We start from the raw sequence: 17853 nt of genomic DNA, 5'->3' as shown, positions 1-17853 counted from the left end.
TCTTCTGCACCAATGAAACAAGGTAACTAAGCCACTGCAGCAGACTACATCACGTGATTAGTGGTGTCGATTAACCGATTATTGATTGATGCTGCGATTACGAAAATTGTTCTAATTTGCATCCCGACTGTTAAACCAGCTACAGCAGCTATGTAATAAAAGTGAATTGATAATTAGATAAACTCACATGTGAGGAAAACATTTTACTGAGAAACTACTACAGCTACTAATGAGGCAGTATACTTACCGGGGCTTGGCTGTTCTGCAGGCCTTCAGGCCACACCTCAGGAACTGCTGCCTCCATCATCTGCAGAGCGTCCTCATAGGCCAGCTGCAGCTTCACTGCCTGTTTGTCAAACTGGAACAGCACCAAGGCCTTCAGCAGGTTGTGTACTTCCTCTGTTTGCAAAGAAGGAACAAAATACATGTTGATCAAACGAGCACAGTGAGCATACAAATTCAGTGAAGTTTAGATTTTCAGTTCAGGTCTTTTAAATGCTGCATGTTTCATCAAAATGAAACACTTCTCATGATTCCTTTTTGCCCGTTTGCTGCTGTTTCTACCCTACAGACAACAGGTTAGGTCTACATTTCTGAGTCCACATGAGCACTGGAAGTGTTTTCTTTCTGTAAGTATTAATCCTGTTGCTACTTGACAGCCCTCCTCTCATCCAAAACATATTCAGAACCTTATCTGAAGCTATAATGAGCCTTCAGCCGGACACCGTTAAACAAATCAATAAAAGTAAGTGAGCTTGAGAAGTTTTTAGTACAAAGTTTTAGAAAAGGTTTCAAATAGGTTTTTTCACAAAATGAATGAGAACTGAATGTTTCCACATCATCAATGAAATCCCATCAGTAGAGGATGTTATAATGTCTGGTTATGTGCATGTGGACACCTGACTGTTGCTTTAAGACCGACTTGGAAAAAAGGTGGACCGATCCTTTAGTTGTTTTGCGTGAACAGAAGCAGCGAATCTACAATCTGGACAAACAAAACTGTTTAGTGAAGGTCCTAATATACAAAGTTTTGGCATGTTTGTATCTGTACCTCTCATCTTGTCCACGGTGGTGATGATCTCACCCAGGGCATACATCAGCGCTTTATCCTCCATCGGGCTTCCTTCCTTCAGACTCAGCTTCTTTCGCTCGGCTTTCCGACGGTTCTTTGATGATCTCCTGCAAGCAGAGAATGATTATTAAACGAGTGACAAAACAGAAGTCTTTTGTTTTTGTTTTTTTTTGTTGGGCCAGACTGAAGACCGTGTTTGTCTTACGAGGAGATACGGGAGTTACTCTGGGAGTACTTGGAACCGGTCATTACACTGCTGGCTTCAGAGTAAAGTTCAGCATCGGGACAGTCAGGACCATCTTCATCTGATGAGGAAAAACAAACATTTATTTAGAGAGTGGAAGATGAGAAAAAACAACAGGAGGCATCAGCGCGTCAGTCAATTTTGGTGTACAAGTCATTTCGATTTTTTAACAAATACATTATTTGAAAGAAATGTAGAAGAATTTAAAACATTGCAGTTTTGTTTACTGGAAGATGCACATTTTGTGAAACATTAGTGTTTTATAATCCCATGAACGAGGGGCCAGATGATGGTACAAAAAAGAGCAAATGTGGTTTCAATTAAAAGTGTAGACATCCAGTGTGTTTTCTATAGAATTATTTCATTCATTTCTTTCTTTTTGCTTCTTTATTTCCTTTTTGTTTGCTTGTTTTGAACGTTTCACTCCTTAGAAAACACCACGTTTATAATAACTGCAAACCTGGAGTGCTTGTGGTATTTTTAGCCACTTTCTGGTGATATAACTGGGGGATATTAAACCTACAGACGGAGGCTACACTGTTGACCGATGTTAAACATTTGGACCTTTTCTGCCTTTAAAAAAAAAAATCACTATTTCAAATAAATACACAACACAATGGACAAAAGAAATTAAAAAACACATTGGTTCAGATGATGTCTTGTCCTCACCAAGCATGTCCAGTCTGGCCTTCTCTTTCTGCTCACGGACCACAGCCAGCCGGGTCCTGTGCCGCGAGAACGTCGCTACCTGAGCCTCCAGGAACAGAGTTTGGGTACCGACGGCTAAAGACAGACAACAACACAACATGTTTTTGTGCGGCCTTCCCCTTCCTCTCCTCCTGCATGTAGTTTTTTTCCACATATATTCATAGTAAACAAAGCCCCCCACCAGCAGGCTTACTTGACTGAACGTGACGTGTTCTTACCTTCTAATAACGCAGGCTTCAGGTTGGTCTCAGTGATGTCTTGCCTGTTGTGCATGTAAATCTGAAACAGATATAAGATCATCTGTAATAAACTAACACATGCACACATGACTTGTCAGTGATCGTGTGTCTGCCTAAGAGTTTTCACTGCACAGCTATGCATATAACATAGATAAGTATGACGTGTGCGTGGTTAATTATAGGTCCTCTATTATGTGATACTGCCTTTTTTAAAGGTTTTTCCTGCTTTACTATTTTATTTGAATACATTTAATTCAATTCAACTTTATTTTTATAGCGTAGTTTACAACACATGCCATCACACAGCGCTGAACATAGTAAGGTATTGACCTTACAACTGTAATCAATTCTACATCTATATTTGCACATTGTGTTTTGGATTTTTGTATCTTTTGTTATTTTGTTTTAACTTTATCTTAACTTTAGTTTAATTTGGCCTTACATCGTTTGGCCAGTTTTTCTCTCCTGCTTTGCTTTGTCTGTCAAAGTACTGTTTAAAAATGTGTTTTTAAAAATGCTAGGTAAATAAAGTTATTGCTATTATTTCTTTACTTACCAGTCGCAGTGCCTCCTCCCAGACTGCACCAGTGATCAGAGCCAAGATGGCTTCCTCACAGTCCTGTGGGAAACAGAAATGCAGACCTTCAGACTTTAGCTGTGGACAGAGAGTGGTCTGCTGCTGGCTGCTGATTCATAACAGATTCTAACTATAAACATCTAAAATCACATAGTTCTTCCACATTTATCCATTCGCCCAATGCAGCGAGCCAGTTAATCAGAAGCTATGTGTCCAGATGTTCACTTACTTTTGCATACTGGTCCAGCAGCAGAGCAGCATCTGCATAGCGCCTCTGTTCAGTCAGCTTCTCTATGAGGGAGAGAGACGAGCAGAAACTGTCACATGCAGTGACGCCCTGGTGGAATCACACCAGCTGACTGTCTGCCGATGTTTCTGTCTGTCAGTCTGACCACCTGTTGTCATGGTTACCTGCCAGGTCTCTGGCCAGCAGAGCTAACTGGTCCGGTGGTAGCGGTATCTGCTGCGCCACACAGATGGCGTTTCTCCAGCTGGAGCTGCCGGCGAAAGCCTGCAGGGCACGGACTGGCTCTCCACATCGCCATAGCAACAAGCCAGCCTGCTCCGCCTGTTGCTGCTCCACCAGGTGCTCAGCATATGCGCAGCTCAGAGCCTGGAGGTGAAAAGGCAACATACAGCACTGGCTTTCTGCCACTGAATCCCTTTGAAACCACGAACACTACTGTGCATTTGCCACATGTGATGAATGCATAATTGATGCTGAGGCTTCGTAACATGACTTTGATTCATGTAGACGTGATTAACTTCAGGCCAACGAGTCACAGAAGATGCAAACAGCCCTGAGGTGTGTCTGTACCTTGTAGTGAGCACTATCTGCTGGATACAGTTTCAGAGCTTCACTGTAGAGTTTCTGCTCCTTCACCAGCTGCAGAGCTTCGTGGAAATGTTCCTCTCCTGAACACAAAAGACCCAAATCAGTTTACATCAAACTTGTGTTTGGCAAAAGAGAAGCACACTCTACTTCTTAGCTGAACAGACATGACTTCTGTTCTTACTGCTGGAATTGTTAAAGACTCCCTCTGATGGTTTTTTTATATGTTAGAAGACACATCACGAGCAGAATGAGCATTATATTACCACCATGAAAATTCTGTCTTAAAAACACACATTCAGACAGCCAGGATTTCAGGACCATCCATCCATCCACCGCTTAATCCTCACTAGGGTCATGGGGGAGCTGGAGCCTATCCCAGCTGACTTAGGGTGAAGGCAGGGGACACCCTGGACAGGTCGCCAGTCTATCGCAGGGCTACACTTAGAGACAGACAACCAAGCACACTCACATTCACACCTACGGACAATTTAGAATCACCAATTAACCTCAACATGTCTTTGGACCTTGTGGGAGGAAGCCGGAGAACCCGGAGAGAACCCACACTGCACGGGGAGAAAATGCAAACTCCATGCAGAAAGTCCTCACTGGGACGCGAACCGGCAACCTTCTAGCTGCGAGGCACCGCACCACCTTGCAACCCATTTAATGAACATGTATGGCTGAAATACTCCTACTACTCCAATATAACTACTTGTCATTGTGTAGTATACAGTAGGTTTAGTGTTTGAGAGGTTAAATTAATGACTTGAGAAGAACTTCAACTGGAGAGGGCGTGACGCACAGGCAGCATTTGGCTACTAAGACCAGTTTCTGTGTTTAGCTTCGTGGTGACGGCTCTGTTTCCACGGCGGCGGGGATATTCGGAGATCAATTTGATATCCTGATTCCAGCACAGTGAACAAATAGTCGGCTATTCGGGTCTAGCCCTACTTGATATGCTTACAAAAAATATTGAAAAAAATATATTCTATCAAAGTTTCCAAGACTGAACAGCAGTAAAATGGGCCAAGTTGACAGACTGACCACACTTGCTGAGGTGGAGCAAGGCCTTCTTGTAGCGCTTCAGGTGTTTGTCGATGGTGTAGCGTTGGTAGTTCGGCTCCAGGCTCTTCAGCATGTTTAAGAAGGGAAGGTACTCTTTGGGGTCCTGCAGGGAGTTATAAGTTGTGATTGAAGGTTCATCCTGGTGTTTTTACATTTAGCCTAAAGTGAAAGCGACTCATCACTTTTGTGAGGCAGCTCCTCTACTGTACACACAGACTTCACTACAGATGATCGACTGTCATCGCTTGTTTGTGTCTGAAACTAAAAATTCACATCAGAGCTGAACATCTAATTCAATTTGGGAAGACCTTACAGAGCAAGTTGATGAGGAATTTTGAGTAGTATTTGGCACTTTAAAAGTCTCTTATTTCATTTCTTTTTCAAAGTAAGATGACAAAATATTATTTGTGGTATGTTTAGAGAAATATGTGAATGTTAAAATCCTTTCATCCTAAATGATCAACTCGGTTAATTTATGAACTCATCAGCACAACTGACTGTAAAGTATAAAGCATAGCATCATGGGACTAAACATCCATTTTCCTGGCATTTTGTAACGTTTTGAGCTAAATGAAGTAAAACACAAAGTCAGATTTTCGTCTCGTACCTTCTGTGATTTCTCAGCCACCATGAGCACGAGGTCAAAGTCGTACGTTCCCAGTGAGTGTTCGTAAAGGTCGTTAACGTTGACCAGGAACAGGAGGTACTTCAACGCCTCTTCAGCGCTCACAGCTCCCGGAGCTTCAGGAGGGTTCTCTAAAAAAAATAAATAAATACACTCACAGCAGTTAATGATGAAACTAATGAGGGTACAGACAGCGGAATTAAACATTGTCTCCTAACATCCTCTACTCCATGTGTGTCTGCATATGTCTGTATACACATATCAGCAGTGAGTATAAAGTGGACTCACCTCGAAGCTCGTGGACTTTCTGCAGAGCGATCTCAAGCTCTGGAACCGTCTTTTTCACATGAGCAGTCAGTATGCACAGACAGAACCTGGATGGAGAACACCATGATCTTTTAACTTGTGGCACTAAATCACGGGTGTCGAATCCTGGTCCTCGAGGGCCACAATCCTGCATGTTTTAGATGTGTCCCTCTTCCAACACACCTGATTCAAATGATCAGGATCGTTATCAGGCTTCTGCAGAGCTTGATGATGAGCTGATCATTTGAATCAGGTGTGTTGGAAGAGGGAAACATCTAAAACATGCAGGACTGTGGCCTTCGAGGACCAGGATTCGACACCCCTGCACTAAATGATGGTTTCACTGCACATTTCTGACGTAGTTTTTACATGCTTACCTACAAAAACTACAGGTTGTATTGGCAGCTATGACTGTAAATGCTATTAAGATATTCTCATAAAATCCTCTGAATGCACAACCTACAATTTAATATTTTACCCCTAATGATACTCTTTATTATTATGTGTAGTAAGGACTACATTAGAAATATCACTTACTTGTTTGGATCCATTGATTCCATTGCGTTCCGTAAAGCATCACAAACCACATCCACCTTCTTCTGCCCAGAGGCTGGTTGGTGCTGGACGGGGCTGCTGTCAGGACGGAGGTACATACTGCTGGTCGTGTCCTCCTCTCTAGGTACCAAAGAAAGACGAATGTCATTATACAGTTGTTCTTTTTTATGTGAGATACCACTGTTCCAAGTCTTACTTGAGCTCGGTGAGGAAGAGGTTGATGTGGTTGATGGAGTTGAGTTGCGTGATGAAGGTCTGTAAGTTCTCCAAGAAAATCTGCAGACATAAAATACCACTTTGTGTTAATCATGCTCTCATTCCTGTGTCACAATTCTGTTTGTGAAATGTTTATCTTTCTACTACTCAGCATATGAATCATTTAAATTTGCTGCTATCTGTTATTTATTCCAAAATGTTAAAAGGTCTACATATTGTACTGAACAGGTAAAACATTTAATTCCTCTTCTCTTAGAAAATATTCACATTTGTGATACATTCATTTATGTGTTTGTAGTGTCAAATCGTTAGCTGTAAATTAGTCAGGTTAATCGCCATAATTATTAACACTGTACAGTCTTATCTTTAATATCTATAATAGTTAGGTTAAGTTTCAAAATAATGACCGAAAGAACAAGATCGCGGATACAAGCGGCCGAAATGAGTTTCCGCCACAGGGTGGCTGGGCGGTCTCTTAGAGATAGGGTGAGGAGCTCAGTCACGCGGGAGGAGCTCGGAGTAGAGCCGCTGCTCCTCCACGTCGAAAGGAGCCAGTTGAGGTGGCTCGGGCATCTTTTCCGGATGCCTCCTGGACGCCTCCCTGGGGAGGTGTTCCAGGCGCGTCCCACTGGGAGGAGACCTCGGGGAAGACCCAGGACACGCTGGAGGGACTATGTCTCCCAGCTGGCCTGGGAACGCCTAGGGGTCCCCCCGGAAGAGCTGGGGGGGTGTGTGTGGATCGGGAAGTCTGGGCGGCTTTGCTAAGGCTGCTGCCTCCGCGACCCGACTCCGGATAAGCGGGAGAAGATGGATGGATGGAATGGATGGATGTATATAACCGTAGTGTTTTAGCTATACTATTACATTAGTCAGGTTATTCTCCGTAATAAATACCACTGTAGGGTCTCAGCCTTTACATGTATTATAGTCAAGTGAAATAGTATTTGTAACATTTTTAAAATGTGTTAATTAATCAGGCAAAATCACACCACAAACAACAATGTAGAGTCACAACCCCAGTATTAAAACTTGTTAGGAAAATTCCACAATGCCATTTGGTACAACAGCTGCTGTCTTACATGTGCTATATAAAAACTGTGACTTGACTTCACTTTTCTTAATGAATGAAGCCGTGAATGAGAACCTTTAAAGGTTCCCAGGAGTATAAAGACCAATTTGTGCTTTCCGAGTCCACATTCATGTCCGCAATTTTAAACAGCGGCCATATTTCTCCAGAAATCCTGTGCTCTGTCTACACACTGTGCTCGGTAGACATCCGGAATAATCAGTGACACAGTGCTACGGCGTAAACTGTTATCTCCATGTGTATTTTTCTGTTTGTTACGAGGGAAATGCAACTGGCTACATAGCTCCCATAATAACTATGAAAACAATATAATATATATATTTTCAAAAATGTTTTGCATGTGTTTCATGCCAACAAATTGTTTTAATTTCAGGGACACACACGTGATTTTTTGTGAGCAACAGCTGATAGAAATGAACTTTTGTTTGTTTACAATAAAACTCCAAAGAGAACCTTTAAAATGTCTGAAAGCCTGCAGACTAAGTTAAACGCGTGTAGTCAGAAAACTCCTCGTTAAATCCAGTACATACCTTTGGGTTGTGATCATAGATGAGATTTAGGTTGATCCTCAGCTTCCTCATACACTCGAAGGAGTCTCTAAATCTCAAACTGATGAAACAAAACAACAACAGAAGAAAAGACAGGTAGGGCTGAGTTTAACATTTAGACAGGTATGCACAGTTTGCTCCCTCCCTGGTTCCAGTCTTCAAAACTACAAATGATCACATGTACACATTGTTAAGATGATTATGTTCAAGTATAAGATGCCTAGAAAGTTTAGTTAAAGAATATTAAGTATAATTTAACAGTTAAGATCAGCCTGAGCCTAGAAGAACAGGTCATTGTGTAAATTTCGACTACATTCAATACTAACGTGATAAGCCGCATGTCTTCTGATAACTGGAGTTGAGGGATATCACATTTACCTGTCCAACCACGCCCTGAGCTGAGCCAGCACCAGCGCTCTGTGATGGATGGTCTCCAGATTCCCACGAGGCATCTGGACACAGCAAACAAAATCAGACAGAGCAAACCTGTTTATTTGTCATTTAAAAAATAGAACATGTCAGAGGTTTCTAATCTGCATTAGGGTTTTAAATTTGGATGAAAGCAGTCACAAAAAATTTAATTTTCAGAGCTGCAGTGGTTTCTACAGCTGAAACACTGAAGGTGGCGACGCATGTGTGTGTGTGTGTGTGTGTGTGTGTGTGTGTGTGTGTGAGAGAGATTCAGCTGACCTGCAGAATCACTCTGGTGTCTCGAGGCACCACAGTGACGATCCTGGATCCTCTCTCCACTCGCCGAAGCGTCTCATCGTTCTGACCTCCGTCTGAGGCCAAGGCCGCCTGCAGCCCTGTGGGGTCAAAGGTCATTCAGCTCAGTAGCAATAAAAAAGCCAAAAACAGAAGCAAGAGAAAATAAATGTACTTATAGGAGAACGCAATAACTGAAGCAGTGTGGACTGATTATTCTTTAAAAATAGCACATTTTATATGAATGACACCGACTGTGTGGCAAAAGCAAAACCTTTGAGAAATGCACAGTTACTGCTGGTGAGGCAGTGAACACAATGACTGTGCATTTGTTGTTTCTCATAATTTCTGCACATTTACATGAGAAAAAAATTAAATATCAAACTGCATTCAGTCTGAGCTCAATGTATATTTAATTTCCTTTTTAACTGTATGTATTTTAACTTTTCACTACAAATTAAGCATTGTTTTTTCTGAGACCATGTTGGTTTAATTGGTTTTTGTTTGCCACTAATTTCTATGTCAGAAATGTGTTATTCATGTGTTACTACTGTCATTAGGCAGTAATACAAAGCTGTATTTTTTGCATGTTTCTGTTTTAATTTGTCAATGGAAAGAAAGGAAACTCTACTTTTGACGAACAGAGGATAAGAAAACCCCTTTTCACGGTGTGTGTTTATCGTTTATCCCACCTTTGACAGTGAGCATGCTCAGACGGAGGCAGCGGCAGGTGTGTGAGTGCGTGGTGATGAGGAGGAAGTCGTTGCAAACAGCGAACGAGCAGACATTGGAGGCCAGCTGCAGAAGAACAGCAGACATAAATGTACACATCTTCCAAAAGTCCTGTTGCTATTTGTGTCCCAGCAAACAACCTGCAGGTAACAGGATGATGAGAGGATACCTCTGTGTCTCCAGCGTACAGGTGGGATCTGTCCGTCAGGCCAAGTAGATGTTCCTGAAGACAGGAGGTAAAGCAAAGACAAACAGACGCATTCAGGCCTGTACACAAGAACTAATTAGTAATGGACCTATACACTGATGTGTCTCTACCTCTCCGCTGATGCTGCAGAGCGCCGTCTGGACGCAGGAAACAGGAAAGTTGATGCTACAACTGCTGGAGTCACGCCAATCCTCCACGGATGGATCAGGATGATCTACAGAGAAATGTAAAAAAAGATTAAGTTTTTATTTCTGGAAACTAATGAATTTTAATCACGAAAGCAGTGAAAGTAATTCATGTAATTATTGTGTGTTGTGGACGTACACACTCCTTTGTTACAGAGCACGACTCGACCAGGCACACTGTCTGGTAACTCTCACTGCTGTTCAGTATGTTTTCAAATGATTCAGTTGGAGAATACACACATTTTAGAGTAATAATTACCAACAAAGCATTTCTAGGGCAGGGAAAACACTTTATCATTCAGCATCAAAACACAAGCGTTTGTTTTTTCTGACCCCAGAGCAGTTTCCGGATCTGTCCGTCCTCCAGCTGCAGGGCCACAGTTCCAGTCTGAGAGCAGTGAACCATACTGACCACAACACCATCCACTTCCACAGTCGACCTGAAGCACATAAACAGCATGAAAAAGTTAGTAAACGGTAAATTATTTTAAAGGATTTCAGTGTAATTTTGCTAATGTGCAGGTTTTACAGGATAAACCCAAGGCTCAAGGGGATTGATTTGCTTGCTGACCTCACAGCGAGTGTGTCAGCAGCGTCCTGAACAGGTCGGAGCATCAGCAGGGTGGAGGAGGTTGGCAGCAGACCGGAACTGACACCCACAAACAGCTCATCCTCCAGCCACAGCAGCTGCCGCAGGGCCAGAGGATCGTCCTGAAGAGCTGCCAGTCTGCAGGAAAATGGGACAAACAGGAAGGACAACGGAGTGGGAAAGAGTTTAAAGAGCAAGCAGGCCAATGAAAAAGAAGCATGTGCTAGTTAAACAGAAACACTACTTTGAAATTAGGACACCTGTTTTTCCATATTATTTAAGTAACCTTGAAAGAGGCGGAGCAGGTGGCAGAGTGTGAGGTGGAGCTGCATGTCAGAGGGCAGCAGCATCACAGAGAGCACCGCAGGTTTTTGTGTTACCTGAAGGTTTTCTGGAGGACCAGAGGATGAGACACGATCTTGAACGCATCTGCCGTTTTGTCAGCCTGCTCTCCTGAATCTGGATCGACGAGGAAATATGCAGGGAGTTAAAAATAAAACACAAATAACAATTCAGTTTAATTCATTTCAAATAATTTTATTTATCCCCTTGGGACAATTCAAAAGCTCACTGAGTATTTAATATAAAGACATCAAAACGAAAAATGAAAATAAAATAAAAACAATAAATTGCATCATAAATATCACATTATATTACATGGGACAAATTTTGGAGAGTCAGGGGACATGAGTTACAGTCTGTTAAACACGGTCCTAATGTGGTCTGAAGCTACAGCTGCCTTTGCTTCAATGGGGCTGTATTCTCTAGGCTGACTGGTCAATATGCTTTAATCCGACCAAATTTTAGGCAAATATACATTTGATGATGGCATTTTGAAAATTGTGTGGCTCAAGACAGATTTTTGAGACACTGGATCGAAAACTGGTCCAAACCCAAGGAATCTGACTCGGGTTCAGAATCTTTTCAAAATTGGCTCCTATTTCCTGAATTTAGTGTCCTGGAAAAACCAAATGGAGCTTAAAAAAAAATAAAAAATTAAAAACTTGAGTTCACAATGCTGGCTTTATATAAAGTCCATTTGACAACTGAAATAAAGAAGCATGTGTTTCTCGAATTAGATGACGAGAGAAATTTTACCAATTTTGGAAGGTAACACAAAACATTCAACTAACTTTATAAACCCACCTTGGCTGTAGACTGAGATCCGTCCATCAGCGGTGAATGCTGCCAGCTGATTGGTCCTCTCAGGTCGACACAGGAAAGTCACCTGGTTAACCGGTGATTTTAACTGGAGCTCGAATGAACACATGGGAGGAGGAACCACACACTGCCTGAACGCAGTCACCAAGATTTTTTCTGCGGGGGGGTTTAGACAAACATTAACATCACGTTGGATTAATATAACAGTTCACTGTCACGTCGTCGTGTTGGCTCTCACCTCCATCGATCACAGCCACGTTGGCGTTGTCTGTGGCGTCCAGTCCGGGGCTGCGCTCCGTCGTCCAGCCCCAGTCGTAGGTGATGCTGGTCCAGCTGTGGGACACCACATGGAGCTGTAGGGGGCGCTCAGGGTCCCAGCAGACACAAACTGGAGCCTTCTGAGGGTCTCTGCCAAAGTCCAGGCTCTGCTTCAGATACCAGTGGTAGTTCCCCACCGTCCACAGCTGGACTGCAGAGGGAGCACAGCAGCTTTAGGGGGATTCACCATACTCATTTACATAAATATACAATGACTTATTCATCAATTTATAATTAAATTGCAGAAACTGTAAATGGCATGACAACAGTAAACATCACCAGACACCACGGATACATTGTTCTGAGCTTACTGTAACTGTTGACCTGTCCATCCTCCCCAGCAGTCATGTCCTCCAACCAAACAGCCAGAACAGTGGAGTCACTGTTCCACAGCAGCTTCTTCACCTGAAACACACACATCAGTGGATTAATCTGCTGAAACTGTCCTTTGGATCATAAACTGAAACACTAAGTCTGTGCTGATTTATTATTATTTATTGTTTTGAATTAAGACAAAAATCTGTTTCTGGAGGTTTAACTGAACATGCCTTGGTTTGGTCTTTACTGAATGGCAAAGTGAAGTCTCCATGCAGCAGTCCGTTCTTCTCCATGAACACCACGCTGTGTTTGTTGGGATGACGCTGAGTGCTCGCTATCAGGCTACCCGATGGTCTGAAACATCAGGACAACATTTCACATTGATTTACAATTCTCATATCACTAAACAGAGCCAGTCCAAAGCAGCCAGAATCCAGGCAGCTGGTAAAGACTCCAGTTTGTTTCAATTAATGTATTTAAAGAAAATCACATTGACAGAGCCCTTACTTCCAGCAGAGTGCCTGCTCCAGGCCGTTGACGGGCTCGCTGGTGGCCTGCAGGACGCCCTCTCGATTCCAGACCCGGACCTTCCTGGCTCCAGTCTGAGGACAGATGGCGCTGACAGCAAAAAGCTGACCATCACCTCGCCACGTCACACGAGGCCTGCGGTCATCCCAGGCTACAGCGGGCTGCACCTCCTGTGGTGAATGTGCATTAGAGTATGTTTTCATATTTGACGTATTCTCAATCAAAATTTCTACATTGTTTGACACTTTTTTTTTGATAGTAGAGTGAATCATCAGTGACCTGGATCTTCTTCTGCGCTGCCTGTTTCCCCTCTGAGCCATGGAACTGAGTCTCCTTCTTCCCCCAACCCACTGTGATGAACTTCCCTGCAAAACAACGTAGGTGAACACAGTCAATCTAGAGAACAATCGAGTGAACCTCTAGGACTCACAAAGAGAACCACTAATCCAAACTGAGTCCATGAGAGTCACCGTACCTTCACCGAAATCGTCCTGGTGGATTCCGACCTCAGTGATTGGCTCGAAGTCTTTGGTCATCATAATGATGGTTTCCTGACCTGTGAACACAAATTATTAGTGATGTATTCATTCGTAATACTGCTGATTGTGTTGATGTACTTTGTTTTGTTATTTAGCTTTCTATGTGTATTTTTTAAATTTAATTTTATTAAACACTGATCTGTCACTGTTTAGAGATACATACTTAGAACAATAGTGTGTCCAGATGATACTCATCTCATCTCTATCTTAGCAGAAATTTAGATTTCTTGCTCATCTGTGATGGTTTCCAAACTCAAATGCATACATCGACCTCACTATGAAGACAAGCTTCTTTATTGTTGACTTTAAAGTCATTTTTGAGGTAGTGAGAAATAAGTTAATTCATTAGACTAACCGCTCAACTGAACTTAAGCTGGAAGACTTTAATTGTTGAACGTACTGACCAGTTGTGAGAATGACAAGCTCCTCATCAGGACTCCAGCTCATCGAGGTAAGACCGCTGTCGACGCTGCCAACACACTCCAACTGTGGAACAGAACACCCTCATTCACTTAATGCCATTCCTTTGTATTTATCACAGCCTTAAAAGAAAAGGCTGTCAAAAAGGCTTTCTGCACTACCAACCTGGCAGGTGTTTAGGTTGAAGAGAACAACATCCCCGCTTGCTGTGGCCAAACATGCGGACTCGAGTTCAGCCAGGTCCTGCAGTCCGACCACCACTCCGCTGCCATCCTCTGGGAGGAAACTGTCTGCCGTCAGTGAGGCTTCACTGACCACCTGGAGAAGAAAACGCAGGACAACTCATAATGCACGAACCAATACTCACCTCCACATGTACATTACAATCAAGACTCTCAACTCTCAGCTGCTGGTTTCCTTTTTTTAATTTTACACTGTAAACACACTTTTGTCCTCGCCAAGACAAAACTTAAATAAATGCATAAACAGTGTGAGCAAGTTGTTCAAATGGATTAAAAACCTCAGAACTCGTGACCACAGACAGCTCACAAAACATCTCCACCCATCAGCCAGTTGTCGCCCAAAAACAAAGTGACAAGTGCGGTATGTCAGCTCACCTGACCAGCTCGGGGGTCGTACTCTGTGATGGAGTACTGTGAGGCAATCAGCAGCGAACCAGTATCGGCCCGCACAGAGAAACACTGTGGAGAGCCTGGACCCTGAAGCTCTGAGCTCCGCAGGCTCTTCAGCAGCTTCAGATTCCTCATTTCACCTCAGGGGTCTGGTCCCAAAGGAGGAAGATGACCTGAAACGGCAAAAAATTCACACATTCACTCAGGAAACCTGTCGCAGACACAGCTGGTTAAATATGAACACTCAGCACAAGAATCACACCACAACATAACTGGTTACCTTACTATGATAAAGTGCTTTATTTTTATTATTTTCATTTGTGATTATTATTTCTATTATCCTGCTTTGTATTTTCTCGATTAGCTGACCAGTTGTTTGGTCTATAAAATGTCAGAAAATATTTTAAAAAGTGTTGACCAAAGTTTCCAAATGCTAAACATGACAAATCAAAGACATTCAGTCCTCATTTACTGTCATAGAGGACGAAAGAAACTAGCAAATATTCATCCATCCATCCATCCATTATCTATACACCGCTTAATCCTCACTAGGGTCATGGGGGGCTGGAGTCTATCCCAGCTGACTCAGGGTGAAGGCAGGGGACACCCTGGACAGGTCACCATCTATCACAGGGCTACACTTAGAGACAGACAACCAAGCACACTCACATTCACATCTACGGACAATTTAGAATCACCAATTAACCTCAACATGTTTTTGGACTGTGTGGGAGGAAGCCGGAGAACCTGGAGAGAACCCACGCTGCACGGGGAGAACATGCAAACTCCACGCAGAAAGATCCCGGGTGTCCTCACCGGGAGACGAAGCAGCGACCTACAGTGCTAACCACCGAGCCACCTTGCAGCCCACCAGCAAATGTTCACATTTAAAAAGACGAACTCAGAGATTTTTGACAGTTAAACAAAATTTTAAAAAATCATTCAGACTGATTAACTGATCATTTAGAACAGCTGTCAATAAATGTATTTGTTGGCATTTAATTGTTTATTTGATTCACTGTTACAACACTAGTATGACATGTATTATAAAAGCACTAATTAACACTCCTAGAATATCACCATCAGCAATATTGGGGGAAAGCTGCATTTAGCTGCTGCTGTCTGAAGAAATTAAATAAACTCAAAGGTTTAAATAATTTCTTGTAAAGTCACAAATGTTAAATACTGCTTTATTTAGTTTCACAAGATAGCTCAAAATACTACTTCAAATTTATGGGTGTCATGCTGGCTGTCCTGGGCTTGGACTTGGAAAATACTGTAGATTTTCTCTAGTTCGGATGAGTTTAGTAAGTACGTTCACAGGTTTATATTTTCATAAGAAGCTACATTAAGCAGCTATTCTGTTGTATAAACCGCACCTCCATGTTACACCTACAACACATTAATAACAAAATAAAAACCCCAAAAGCAGGCGATAACGGCAAAGCTTTTTAAAAATACATGACGTGTTTAATAACCTTGTTTGTTAGTAGTTTTGTGAAACAAACTGTTCGCAGGAAAGACTCAACTTCAGGGTGTCCGAAAATGGAACTAGAAGTGTTAGCTTACCTTTAAACTACAGAAAGCGACGTGACGCAGCTGCAGTTGTTCAGTTTAGCAACGAGACAGTGTCGGCTTTGAAACCTAACATCGTCAGAAAGAGATAAAAACTCACCGTGAAGACAGAAACTCTTTAAATATCCAGCATCAACAAGACAACAACATACATGTGGCGCTGTCAGACTCACAACCTCTGACCTCTGTCGCACGTGCATGTCGCAGCGGTGTCGCCCTCTGATGACGTGGAGTGAAAACTACATCCAGTGGGGAAAATATTTATCTTGCAAAACTTGACCAATGTTGAAATTTGCAAAAGTTTAAATATTCTAAAGATGAAATATATGTTATCTGTTTGATTAAATTTTACTATGATTTCTGACGAATTCCACATACACAACAGAAAACCTGACAGCTGTCTTTTTTCTCGCTCATCTTTTTTCTTTGGCTCTAATACAACTTTAGATAAACAAAAGAGGCTCAAAACCAGGAGCATCTTCAGATTTTGACAAAACTGTTTATATACACATATTTTTAAAAAAGCTACTTGAATATACTAATACTCCACCATAAAACAAGTTTAAGTGTCTTGAGAAGGATACCTGTCAGGTACACTAGATGTTTTCATTTGTTTATGCACATGTGTTATAGTTGGCAAATAAATAAAATATAAATGCAAACATACATACTTAAACACAGTGTGGGATGACTGAGCGTCCTAAATATTCTCAAACAGTTCTGCAGTCAAACTTTGCGAAAAAGCTCAGCAATCTCACCACGAAATATAGCAAAAAGCAAAAGTATGATCTGGGCAAAATGGCACTATTCAGACTGTTGTGTATCTATTACCATCTTAAAACTATGATGTAGTGTCATAGACTAATCTACCTAAACGTTTTTTGGATACAAGTTGTTGTTAAAATACCTTTGCTGACATGTGGTTACACTATAAAACATAGTCAAATAATACATATATGATATGATCCGTCAGCATTAAATACAGTGAAGGCACTGTTATGTTAACAAAAACCTGTATCCAACTGTGGGATTGGACAGGTCACCAGTCTATAACAGGGCTACACTCACCAATTAATGTCAGCGTGTTTTTGGACTGTGGGAGGAAGCCAGGGAACCTGGACAGAACTTAATACAAAGTCTTTAATTATTTTTTATTTTTTTTTAAATATATTTTTTTGGCCTTTTGCCTTTATTTAGTGCAGTAGAGGGAGACAGGAAAGGGGGGAGAAGAACAAAGTCTTTAATTTAATAGAAAATATTATCTACACCATAATCAATTTAATGGAGTAAAAAGTAGAATATTTCCCCTTGAAATGTAGTGCTGTAGGACTATGAAGTTACATAAAAAAGGAAATAACTCACAAGTATCTCAAAACTGCATGTCCTTCCCCTTTCTTCTCCCTATCTCCCCTGTCTCTCCTCTGGAATAATGTTATAAAGGGCCCAAAAAATTACACTTATTTATTTATTTTTTTAAGGTGGTCTAACTGAAACAATATTAACCCTGTATCATATTTGATACATGAGTTTTTGAGCCCTCTACATCATCAGTGTGTGCCGGACGTAGCAAAAATTAAACAAATTAAAAACAGTATGTGCAAATTTTAACAAATAAATAAATACATTTATTTTTTGGAATTTGTCAAGGTTCAATAAAGTTTCTTTTTCAGTTGCTTTTTTTCTTTTTTTTTTTTTCTTTCTTTTTTTTAAAAGAATTTTCTGGCATTTATTTCATGGTTCAGGCTTTACAGGGTTATAAAATAAAAGTGATGCTGTTTCAGGTTTTGATGGCTTAAAAAGCAAAGTCTTGATTGGCACTGAATGCAAACACAGGTGAATTATGGCACTTCGGGCAGAAGAAAATAA

At 41.6% G+C, this 17853-nt stretch overlaps 1 protein-coding gene across 1 annotated transcript in view; it reads right to left on the bottom strand.

The window, feature by feature from the left end:
• elp1 (elongator acetyltransferase complex subunit 1) overlaps positions 1 to 16166 on the bottom strand; it is a 17769-nt gene extending 1603 nt beyond the window's left edge. Inside the window, exons 1-34 of the mRNA XM_008277040.1 lie at positions 16088 to 16166; positions 14398 to 14585; positions 13946 to 14098; positions 13765 to 13846; positions 13297 to 13377; positions 13101 to 13186; positions 12801 to 12991; positions 12524 to 12647; positions 12287 to 12380; positions 11896 to 12126; positions 11643 to 11813; positions 10877 to 10955; positions 10479 to 10634; positions 10241 to 10347; positions 9833 to 9936; positions 9684 to 9737; positions 9475 to 9580; positions 8768 to 8883; positions 8456 to 8529; positions 8060 to 8138; positions 6423 to 6502; positions 6209 to 6346; positions 5654 to 5739; positions 5348 to 5496; positions 4720 to 4843; positions 3658 to 3755; positions 3252 to 3453; positions 3070 to 3131; positions 2820 to 2882; positions 2243 to 2303; positions 1986 to 2099; positions 1278 to 1377; positions 1052 to 1179; positions 248 to 399 (exon numbers count right to left, since the gene is read on the bottom strand). Coding sequence (XP_008275262.1) covers positions 248 to 399; positions 1052 to 1179; positions 1278 to 1377; positions 1986 to 2099; positions 2243 to 2303; positions 2820 to 2882; positions 3070 to 3131; positions 3252 to 3453; positions 3658 to 3755; positions 4720 to 4843; positions 5348 to 5496; positions 5654 to 5739; positions 6209 to 6346; positions 6423 to 6502; positions 8060 to 8138; positions 8456 to 8529; positions 8768 to 8883; positions 9475 to 9580; positions 9684 to 9737; positions 9833 to 9936; positions 10241 to 10347; positions 10479 to 10634; positions 10877 to 10955; positions 11643 to 11813; positions 11896 to 12126; positions 12287 to 12380; positions 12524 to 12647; positions 12801 to 12991; positions 13101 to 13186; positions 13297 to 13377; positions 13765 to 13846; positions 13946 to 14098; positions 14398 to 14547 — 3795 coding nt within the window. The 5' untranslated portion in view covers positions 14548 to 14585; positions 16088 to 16166. The remainder of the gene's footprint in view (positions 1 to 247; positions 400 to 1051; positions 1180 to 1277; positions 1378 to 1985; positions 2100 to 2242; positions 2304 to 2819; positions 2883 to 3069; positions 3132 to 3251; positions 3454 to 3657; positions 3756 to 4719; positions 4844 to 5347; positions 5497 to 5653; positions 5740 to 6208; positions 6347 to 6422; positions 6503 to 8059; positions 8139 to 8455; positions 8530 to 8767; positions 8884 to 9474; positions 9581 to 9683; positions 9738 to 9832; positions 9937 to 10240; positions 10348 to 10478; positions 10635 to 10876; positions 10956 to 11642; positions 11814 to 11895; positions 12127 to 12286; positions 12381 to 12523; positions 12648 to 12800; positions 12992 to 13100; positions 13187 to 13296; positions 13378 to 13764; positions 13847 to 13945; positions 14099 to 14397; positions 14586 to 16087) is intronic.
• Between the last annotated feature and the right edge of the window lie 1687 nt (positions 16167 to 17853).

Source organism: Stegastes partitus, unplaced genomic scaffold (assembly GCF_000690725.1).
Source record: "Stegastes partitus isolate 25-593 unplaced genomic scaffold, Stegastes_partitus-1.0.2 Scaffold87, whole genome shotgun sequence".
Lineage (NCBI taxonomy): Eukaryota > Metazoa > Chordata > Actinopteri > Pomacentridae > Stegastes > Stegastes partitus.
This window is presented reverse-complemented; position numbering and strand designations above follow the sequence as displayed.